The sequence below is a fragment of the Dasypus novemcinctus genome, chromosome 25 (assembly GCF_030445035.2).
Source record: "Dasypus novemcinctus isolate mDasNov1 chromosome 25, mDasNov1.1.hap2, whole genome shotgun sequence".
NCBI classification, from domain to species: Eukaryota; Metazoa; Chordata; class Mammalia; order Cingulata; family Dasypodidae; genus Dasypus; species Dasypus novemcinctus.
Window position 1 is genome coordinate 17,956,916 of NC_080697.1, and position 9,411 is coordinate 17,966,326.

General features: G+C 56.6%; 2 protein-coding genes across 4 annotated transcripts; one reads left to right on the plus strand and one right to left on the minus strand.

Moving 5' to 3' along the window:
- The first annotated feature begins 103 nt into the window (after nucleotides 1-103).
- On the plus strand, nucleotides 104-5,663 carry SNX17 (sorting nexin 17). Of its 2 annotated transcripts, none has more exons than XM_058287764.1 (15): nucleotides 104-367; nucleotides 809-883; nucleotides 1,855-1,972; nucleotides 2,417-2,481; nucleotides 2,757-2,867; nucleotides 2,973-3,063; nucleotides 3,221-3,308; nucleotides 3,510-3,579; nucleotides 3,786-3,878; nucleotides 3,978-4,181; nucleotides 4,320-4,445; nucleotides 4,609-4,686; nucleotides 4,829-4,924; nucleotides 5,012-5,053; nucleotides 5,143-5,663. In XM_058287764.1, the coding sequence occupies exons 1-15, from the start codon at nucleotides 305-307 to the stop codon at nucleotides 5,254-5,256; spliced, it is 1,434 nt and encodes a 477-aa protein (XP_058143747.1). In that variant the 5' UTR covers nucleotides 104-304; the 3' UTR covers nucleotides 5,257-5,663. The 2 variants fall into 2 exon arrangements, with proteins under 2 accessions (XP_058143747.1, XP_058143748.1); XM_058287765.2 differs by having other exon boundaries at nucleotides 4,850-4,924.
- A 106-nt stretch (nucleotides 5,664-5,769) lies between these two features.
- ZNF513 (zinc finger protein 513) lies at nucleotides 5,770-9,262 on the minus strand. Of its 2 annotated transcripts, none has more exons than XM_004451434.5 (4): nucleotides 9,106-9,262; nucleotides 8,702-8,857; nucleotides 7,029-7,616; nucleotides 5,770-6,940 (listed from the first exon to the last, which is right to left on the minus strand). In XM_004451434.5, the coding sequence occupies exons 1-4, from the start codon at nucleotides 9,143-9,145 to the stop codon at nucleotides 6,117-6,119; spliced, it is 1,608 nt and encodes a 535-aa protein (XP_004451491.1). In that variant the 5' UTR covers nucleotides 9,146-9,262; the 3' UTR covers nucleotides 5,770-6,116. The 2 variants fall into 2 exon arrangements, with proteins under 2 accessions (XP_004451491.1, XP_004451490.1); XM_004451433.5 differs by having other exon boundaries at nucleotides 9,091-9,222.
- Nucleotides 9,263-9,411: the final 149 nt, after the last annotated feature.

Genomic DNA, 9,411 nt, shown 5'->3' on the forward strand with positions numbered 1-9,411 from the left:
GTTACGGGTGCCGAGGCTGGCCATACCCACTGAGGGCGCCGCGCCCCGCCCCGCCCCGCCCCGCCCCACCGGGCTCCTGGAACCCTTCAAACTACAGTACCCAGCATGCCGCGGGAACTGCGGCCCGGGACGGACGTCCCACCGCCCTTCCCACCTCAGATCTCGGACCAACCTCCCCTCGCCCCCCCACCGCCCCCAAAATGGCGAGTGAGGCTGCGGGGACGCGCTGAGCAGCGGAGGCGAGCGTGCAGAGCGGCCGCGGCCCCCACAGTCCGGAGCCCGGCCGCGCCCTGCCGCCGGGAACATGCACTTTTCCATTCCCGAAACCGAGTCCCGCAACGGGGACAGCGGCGGCTCCGCCTACGTGGTGAGGAGCGGACGGCGCCGGGCCGGGCAGGGGCGGGGATAGCGGGCCCGAGCCCTCCCGGAGCTGCTTCCGAGGCCTGGCCGCCACCCTCCGGGCCTGGTCCGGGGCCTCCGACTCCTGAAATCTCAGGTCCCAATTTCGTCGAGAGGTCGCCCCAGCTCCTGCAGGTCCTTTGTTCGGCCGCGTCTTCTCCCCTGGTTGGGCCGCGGCGGCCCTTGAGGGCGTCAGTGGCTTCTGGGGAGGGAGACTACGGCCCGAGAGCCCGACTTCCCCCCGGACTGACCCTTCTGCTTAGGGACCGGCCCCGGGAGAAGACAGGCTAACCAACTCTCGGTAGATCTCGGCGTGTCACTCGGACCGAGTTGTGCCAGGCAACTTCCGGTCAGGGCTCTCGAGGAGGTAGCTCAGATCGCGACCCTAAACCTGCTTTTGTGTCCTCAGGCCTATAACATTCACGTGAATGGAGTCCTGCATTGTCGGGTGCGCTACAGCCAGCTCCTGGGGCTGCACGAGCAGGTGGGACTAGCAGCCCTGCCTCGAGGCAACTTGAAACCCTCTCCATTTTTCCCCTCATCGCTTTCCCGGAGGCTGTAGTCCCCCTTTAATCACTGCCACCGGGGAGGATCCGGTGCCTTATCTGACTGCCTGCCCTTTCCGGGGGAACTCCCTAAGAAGCTTAGTGTCTGCTGTGCCAACTGCTCCTCCCTATACTCACATCTTCCTTCCTGCTTTTCTCTGTCCCCAGTCTTACTGCTTTTCAGCCTTTGCCTGTGCATGGAAAAACCGACCTCCTCCCGGCTGCCAAAGCACATTCCTTCTGTCATCTGAGCTGCAACTTGAAATTCTTTTTCCTGCTCATACAAACCATTCACCGATTTCCTTGTGTGTTCTTTGGCCCATCTCAGTACGTGTAGCTGTTCCAGTTATTGCTATGTACCTGGTTTGCAATGTTTCTCTGCCTTCCTCACCAGATTGTGAACACTGTATTAACTCAGTACCAGAATCCTGGTTTTACTAATTAGTTGTGCAACCCGGAGCAAGTTGCCTAATTACTTTGGGGCTTCTTTCTATAACTGGAAAAATGGATTCTTTATCTCCAGAGTCCCTCGAAGTCCTAAGACACTTTGTGAACATACTTAGCTATTGATTAACCATCTCTGCACTTAAACTTTCTTATAAAGCCCTTTGCTTCCTGTCAGGGTTCATGGAACAGTGTCTTTCTAAATAATCAAGGGACTTCTAAGGCCCTGACCCCACACAAACCTTCTCCACCTGTGGAGGGGTTGACTGTACAGTTAAGACGGAAAGATCTAGGACAAGCTCCTTTGAGGCGCTACCTGTCAAATAAATTGTTTCCCAGATGGTAGGGAGTGGCAGGGGGGTGGGGAGACATAAGGACTGAGAGAAGGGGAGCCCAAGAGAACGTGGTGGGTCTGGATTGCCTCTTCTATGTTTATGTGAAGAATTGTATCTCTCTCTTGAAATAGCTTCGAAAGGAGTATGGGGCCAATGTGCTTCCTGCATTCCCCCCAAAGAAGCTTTTCTCTCTGACACCTGCTGAGGTAGAACAGAGGAGGGAGCAGTTAGAGAAGTACATGCAAGCTGGTGAGTGGTTGGAGGGAACTTTAGGCTGTGTTGAAGACTGGGGAGAAACTAAAACCAGATGGTTCCTGAATTCAGTTCTAGATCTGCGAAGCCTCTGGTTTGATCTGCAAGGATTGTATAACTCTATATACTAGCAAAACAATGTAGGCTCCTAACACCCATGAGAAATACTAGTGTAATGCTATTCTTAAAGCAGCTTAGATTGGTGGGGGAAACTTGCAGCTGTGCTTTCGCTTACCATCATTAATGCCTTAGTGCTACAGACCCAACTGGTAGTCAAGGGTGGGGCGGGCGAAGAACTTACAGTGAGGTGAGGCAAGCTGAGGGCTGTGGAGGCCATCCCAGCCCAGGAAATGGGGTGGGGGAGGACTTAGCAAGACGAGGCCTGGGGGGAGTCAAGAGGGAATCCTAAGTCACTGGAATATTGTTCCCTTGTCCCCACAGTTCGGCAAGACCCATTGCTTGGGAGTAGCGAGACTTTCAATAGTTTCCTGCGTCGGGCACAACAGGTAAGACTTTGGGTGGGACTAAGATTTAAGAGAAAGATCTTGCTAGAAGGCCGTATCATTTTAATGAGATGGCTACAAGAGTCATCCCGGCAGTTTTTTTCCTGGAATGGGGCTTCTGCTGTACAGATGAGATCCAGGAAAGCTCCAGTCTTTATTTAAGCAGCTGAGAATAGACACCAGAGGGACCTAGAAATAGAGCTGGGGATGGGTTGGAGCTGGACCATGGGCAGGTGTTGCTGAGGCAGTGCCTGCCTTCCCTGTCTGTCCACCACCAGGAGACACAGCAGGTCCCCACAGAAGAGGTGTCCTTGGAAGTGCTCCTCAGCAATGGGCAGAAAGTTCTGGTCAACGTGCTAACTTCGGATCAAACTGAGGACGTCCTGGAGGTGAGGCCCTTGTTCTGCACTGCTCCCTTCTTCCCAGGGTCCTAGGCTGGGGGTGACTAGAACCTGCCAGTATCATGAGCTGTACTTTCCTACCCCTGTCCCCAGGCTGTGGCTGCAAAACTGGATCTTCCAGATGACTTGATCGGATACTTTAGTCTCTTTCTAGTTAGAGAAAAAGAGGATGGAGCCTTTTCTTGTGAGTTTCTGTAGACTGTACTGCTTCCCTAAGTTTCCAGTAGTGAATATGCCACCTTCTGCCTTGTAGACCAGAATGTAGCATTTCCTCAAGGTGGCTTCCCTCTTGATTTCCCTCTCCTTGAGTGTCATGACATTTTCCTCTTTTTTACCTATAGTTATACGGAAGTTGCAAGAGTTTGAGCTGCCTTATGTGTCTGTTACCAGCCTTCGGAGTCAAGAGTATAAGATTGTGCTGAGGAAGAGGTCAGGGCTGGGCTTGGAAGAGGAGGGTGCTGGATTGGATTACTGGGCTATGTATTTAGACAGAATAATCAGAACAAGGGGGCAGAGCTGGGTACTTCTATCAGACCTCCCAAGCTTCCCCCCGCTGTAGTACCATTAGTTCCAGATTGCTCCCGTTTTGCCCTATCTTAGCCCCACTACCCCTCTCTGTCCTTCACTCAGTTATTGGGACTCTGCCTATGATGACGATGTCATGGAGAACCGGGTTGGCCTGAACCTGCTTTATGCTCAGGTAAGCTTAGAGCTGCCTCACAACCCTTCTTCTGAAGTTCTATTCTCCCTACCTTATAAGCTGGTAAGGTCAAGGACTAACTGCAAAGAGATTTCCAGCGTGGAACTAGGGGTCAGGCTGGACAGAGATAACTGTGGATGCTTTCCTTGGAGCTCTGACTGGAAGCCACCACCCCAACCCCTACCCCTTCCTGGCCTTCACTGTAGACGGTGTCAGATATTGAGCGGGGTTGGATCCTGGTCACCAAGGAGCAACATCGGCAGCTCAAATCTCTGCAAGAGAAGGTCTCCAAAAAGGAGGTGAGCCCTGCTTCCTTCCTGTCCGCCTCCAAGGGGCTGCTTTCCTCAAGCCACCCTGCACCCTCTCCATGACCCATCTGTGTGGCGGCTGCATTTCAGTTTCTGCGGCTGGCCCAGACGCTGCGGCACTACGGCTACCTGCGCTTTGATGCCTGCGTGGCTGACTTCCCAGAAAAGGACTGTCCCGTGGTGGTAAGCGCAGGCAACAGTGAGCTCAGCCTCCAGCTCCGCCTGCCTGGCCAGCAACTCCGTGAAGGCTCCTTCCGGGTCACCCGCATGCGATGCTGGCGGGTCACCTCCTCAGTGAGTTGGGGCAGGAGCGGGAGGCCTGCTGGGATGGGGGCCTCACTGGCCTTGAGCTTCAGGAATCAACAGTAATGAGGCAAGAAGAGAGGCAGTTTCATCCAAAAGAACTCAGCCTAATTTCTCTTCCTCTCCCAGGTGCCATTGCCCAGTGGAGGCACAAACAGCCCAGGCCGGGGCCGGGGTGAGGTGCGCCTGGAACTGGCTTTCGAATACCTCATGAGCAAGGACCGGCTACAATGGGTGACCATCACCAGCCCCCAGGTGTGAGCCCACCCTCGGCCTCCTCTGGAGCCCCTTGCACCATGACTTAGATTCCCAAGCCTAGGGCTTCCAGGACTCCACGTGAGTGGGAGCACTGGTCTGAGGGATGCTAGGCTCAGGTGACTCCTCCAGGCAGGCTGAGTGCTCCCCCCTTTGCTCTCAGGCCATCATGATGAGCATCTGCCTGCAGTCCATGGTAGACGAGCTGATGGTGAAGAAATCTGGCGGCAGCATCAGGAAGGTAAGCAGTTGGGGACTGTAAGTGGCTAAGTGGTTGTCCTCGCCCTGCTTTTTCCCCAGGTGTGAGGCTTCTCTTGAGAGGGAGTGGGGGTGGGCGGGGGGAATGGGCAGGACTCTAAAGAGAGCAATCCTGCCCTCATCAGCACCTCGTGTCACTATCCCAGATGCTGCGCCGGAGGGTGGGGGGCACCCTGAGACGCTCAGACAGCCAGCAAGCAGTGAAGTCCCCACCGCTGCTCGTAAGTGTGACTCACTGGTCAGTGTCCCAGCTCCCAGCCCTGCTTCCTCCCCCAGTAAGGTCTCTGACACCTCTGCCTCTTCCCCAGGAGTCACCTGACGCCAGCCGGGAGCCCGTGGTCAAACTCTCAGTGAGTCCCCAGGGAGGGCTGCTGAGGTCGGTGTTTGTAGGCACCGCAGGGCGGCTCAGGCCTCTGACCCCACCCTGCCTTTGTTACAGAGCAAGCTGAGTACTGTGAGTTTGCGGGGAATTGGCAGTCCCAGCACAGACGCCAGTGCCAGCGATGTCCACGGCAATTTCGCCTTCGAGGGCATTGGAGATGAGGATCTGTAATCCACTGCTTGGGTGTCAGCCCTCTACCCCAAAAGAATATACAAAAACTTGCCCCATGCCTGTGTCCCCCAAGCTCGGGGGGGTCTTTTCCTTCCTCTCTCCTCTTTCCCCCTTTTCTCCCCTTGGCCAGGGGCCTCCTAACCAACCTTCCCTTCCCCCTGGGCTGGCTGCACAGAGGAGTGCCCCCTTTTTTTTCAGAGCTGACCTTCGATGCCAAATTAGCATTTAGAATTTTGCACAAAGTCCGAGGGACCATGGCTAACTGCCTTGGGAGGAACTGGTTCTTCTTGCCGCCCCTTCCTTCCCACCCCCAGGCTGCTTCTGGCCATGGGCTGAGGGGATGGGCAGAAGTCTGTGTATGGTCTGGCCCAGCTCCCCATCATTAAACTCAGCCTGACTGCTGCCTACCTCTGGTTCCCTCTCACTGCCCCTGCTTCCCTCCTCACAGCATGGATCCTGTGCTGGGGAGAGGCCGAGCTGTGCTTGCCATTGCCAACTCAGCATAGACTTGGCTTTGTTAGTGTTTCCTTTATTATAAAGCACTGAAATAAGTTAAATAAACAGGTGGGAGGCTGGGCAGTCCCCCAGCCATTCCCTCCACAGCCCCTGGGAGCTGTGGAGGCGAATACAGGGCCCTTCTCACTGAGCTCATGAAGTGCTTCAGTCAAGGCAGAGCCCCTGGTCCGTATGGGCCCCCTGCCCATGGGCTTGGGCTGGTCCATATGGTGTCTAGATTAGTCTGTGTGGAGCCCCTGGCCAGCGGGGGAGGAAGGAAGAGAAGGTGGCTTCTGGTCAGTCTGTATAAAACATACAGGAGGATCAGGGCTAATCCACAGGGCCCTGAGGGAGAAGGACCTAGTTCAGGGCGAGTCTGTATGGAGAGCCCGGCTACCAGCGGTGCCCAGGGCTGCCGGACCCCGAGAGCTCAAAGAAGGTGGGCTATGAGGTGGGATCCAGCCCTCGGAGGCAGAGAGGCCAGGCCCTCCTGCCCCACCGTGGCCGTGCACCTTCTGGTGGCGCTTGTAGTTGTCCCAGTGGCCCGTGGTGTAGGCGCAGGTGGCACAGCGGAAGGGCTTCTCGCCTGTGTGCCGCAGCATGTGGCGTTTGAGGTTCATGCTCTGGTTGCAGCTGTAGTTGCAAAGGCTACACCGGAAAGGTTTGTCACCTGAATGAATACGACCATGACGCTTGAGGTTGGCCAGGTTGCCACAAGCATAAGGGCAGAGGGGACATTTGTAGGGCTTCTCTCCTGTGTGGACGCGCTGGTGACGTTTCAGGTTATCCAGATGAGCAGAGGCGTAGGGACAGCGGGCACAGCGGAAGGGCTTCTCCCCACTGTGTGTCTTCATGTGCCGGGCCAGGTGGTTGGGATAGTGAGTGGCAAAGGGACAGAGGCTACAGGCAAAGCCTTTGTCACTGGGGCCCTGGGCCCCCCTGCTGGCACCCCCTCCAGCCTCTCCTTGCATGCAGCGCCCACACATGGCAGCTCCCAGCCGACTCCCCTCACCCTCCTCCAGCTCTTGTCCACAGCCCCGGCAGGTCCAAGGGAAGAGCAGCTCTGGCAGCGGTTCTGATCCAGTCCCACAGAGACCCTCCCCTTCACCCCGCAGCTGCCCACAGTCTGGCAGGAAACTGGCACCACCTGGTGGCACATGGAGGCTCAAATCTGGAAGGAGCAGAGCATCTGTGGGGATAAGAACACCTGGGCTATGAGTCCCAGTAGCCCTAGGGTCACCCACCCTTCCCAGGTTCTCCGATCCCTGAATTTTTACCTTCAGGTCGCCGGGGCACTGCCCCCTCCTGCTCTGTGGGACTGGGAGGCCGGGCTGGTCGTGGGGCACAGCAGCGGAAGCCACAGGTCGGGCAGGGAGGAGTGGGAGGCCCTGCATGGGTGCGCTGATGCCGCCTCAGGTTGCCCAGGCTGCTGCAGGCAAAGGGGCAGTGGGGACAGCGGTAGGGCTTCTCGCCAGTGTGGGTGCGGGTATGCCGCGTCAGGTTGACGAGCTGGGCTGAGGCGTAGGGGCAGCGGCCACAGCGGAACGGCTTCTCCCCGCTGTGTGTCTGCATGTGCCGCTTCAGGTGGCTCGAGTAGTGGGACACGAAGGCGCAGAGGCGGCATGAGTACAGTAGCCGTGGGGGCAGCGGGGGCCCCCCACCCGGCCCTCCTGCCCCACAACACGGCCCCTCACCTGTCGGCCCCCCACACAGCTGACAGGCTGGGCCTGGCCTCTCACCCCTGGCCTCCCCTGGACCCCTGGCTGGTTCCTCAACTTCACTCTCGGCACTCAGTGCCCGGCCGCCCCCAGACTCGTCGTCGCTCAGCCCGTAGGGAAGCCCAGGCCTGGCCCCCAGAGAGTCTCCTGGTGAGACAGACATGAGAAGGGACGTCAATATGGGGTAGGACTAGCTTGCAGATTCTCCCTGGAAAACCGGGCCCATACTCCCCTTCTCATTTGTGGCTTCCGCCTTTGCTTGGCCCCACCCATTTTCTCTAACCAACCTTCAACCACCCTTTTAGTTTCTGCTTAGGGTCCACTCTGGAAAATTCAATATGAATTGTCTACCTCTGAGCCTGGATTAACCTAGTGACAGTAGGGTTGAGCCATACCTAGTTCCACTGAATGGAAAAAGATCTGTGGCTCACAGTGGACCTCAGACTGACAGGAATCAATGATGCAGTTAATTGATTCTTGGGATAAGAAAATAAAAATAAAAGAGGCAGGAGACCTAAGACTTTTTCCTAAGCTTTCTATTAGTAAGGTCTCTTTTAATATGGAGCTGGTTAACACTCTATTTCAAAAGTGAGGTAGAATTCAGAGGGAAGTGGAAACAAGGAAAGTAATGCATGTAATGCCACTTCTAAGCTTAAAGGATGGAGCCTTTTTGACATGGATTCCCTCAATGACTGAAAACATCCTTCATAAATGGGTAGGTAGTGCAGCCATCAGGATAGGGTGATGCTAACACGAGTTGAATGTGAAAGGAAGGAACATTCGAGGTAGAGACTATACCTATCAATACAAAAGGAGCTTATGCTGCAGGTAAGAGTTAGATTACTGACTTAAATACTAGCTAGAATGACGTAAGAAAAGGCTGCTTCCCTGAACCTCTTAGAAGCAGACACACGTGAGAAGTGGGCTAGAGATGGGAACAAGGTTTTTACAGGGCATTCTACTTTTAACCAGTTGCATCACATAATGCCCCCACAGGCCCCTCTGGGCCTGGCCCCAGAACTTCACTGAAATACGGACTTGTGTAGACTGGAGAACCTCCCCAAAGTGATGGAGCTGACTGTACCATTAGACAAATGAAGAAATCTAGCGCCAGTTTAAACTAAACCAGCCCTAATTTGTGACAGGAAACAGTGTTTTGCTCACTAGCACTAAATTCTACCCGACCTCTTGAAGGGCTGTGACCAGTCCTCAACCAGGTCCCCCAAACGCACCTTCAGAGTCTCTCTCGAAGCCCATGAGCTGATCGCTGTTACCGTCACCTTCCTCCTCTTCCTCTTCTTCCTCAAACTCCAGATCCTGGCCTAGTAGCAAATCGCTCTCCAACACCAGGGCCCCAGGTCCTTCCTCGAGAGAGTCTTCAGTGTCCACTGGAGAGGGGAGGGGGCTTGTGGATTCTCGCTGAGAAGCCGTGTCCATTGCCCAGTCCCCGGGGAACCAGCCCTCGTGGACCTACTTCCCGTACTCGTTGACCCTCTCCAGATCCCTCACTCGGTCGGGAGCTAGGAGTCCAATCGCCCACCCCAGCCCTCAGGAGTAACCCCCTCCACCCTGACCTGACCCAGCCCCCGCTCCTCCCCCCTCCTGGCCCCTGACCCCTGACCTTTGACCCCCTCACATTTCACAGGCTGCGGGTGGCTTTGCTTCCTTCGGGGCATCGTGACCGGCTCCAGCCCGACGCGCCTCCGGCCTGCGGCAGCCCGGCCCCGCCCCTCCCGGCTCGCCCGCCCGCCTCCCCTCTCAGGGCCCGTGGGCCGCCCCCATGCAGCGGCGCCGGCCCCGGGCAGCCCCCGGCCCTGGCCCCGCTGCCCAGCTCAGGCCGCTCCCGCCACCACCGCCGCCTCCATTCATGGAGCCCCCTACCCCCCTGCGGAGACCAGCTGGTACCTCCGTACTGGCTTCCGCTTCCGCCGCCGCAGAGCCA

Bases quoted from the DNA above. Each gene is read 5' to 3' on its own strand.
- SNX17 (XM_058287764.1), top strand. From the start codon at position 305: ATGCACTTTTCCATTCCCGAAACCGAGTCCCGCAACGGGGACAGCGGC. The intron at 3,879-3,977 runs GTGAGCCCTGCT...GCTGCATTTCAG, and splicing joins AGAAGGTCTCCAAAAAGGAG to TTTCTGCGGCTGGCCCAGAC. The intron at 5,054-5,142 runs GTGAGTCCCCAG...CCTTTGTTACAG, and splicing joins AGCCCGTGGTCAAACTCTCA to AGCAAGCTGAGTACTGTGAG.
- ZNF513 (XM_004451433.5), bottom strand. From the start codon at position 9,145: ATGCCCCGAAGGAAGCAAAGCCACCCGCAGCCTGTGAAATGTGAGGGG. The intron at 8,858-9,090 runs GTCAGGGGTCAG...TCCCCTCTCCAG, and splicing joins GAAATGTGAGGGGGTCAAAG to TGGACACTGAAGACTCTCTC. The intron at 6,941-7,028 runs GTAAAAATTCAG...TTATCCCCACAG, and splicing joins AGTGCCCCGGCGACCTGAAG to ATGCTCTGCTCCTTCCAGAT.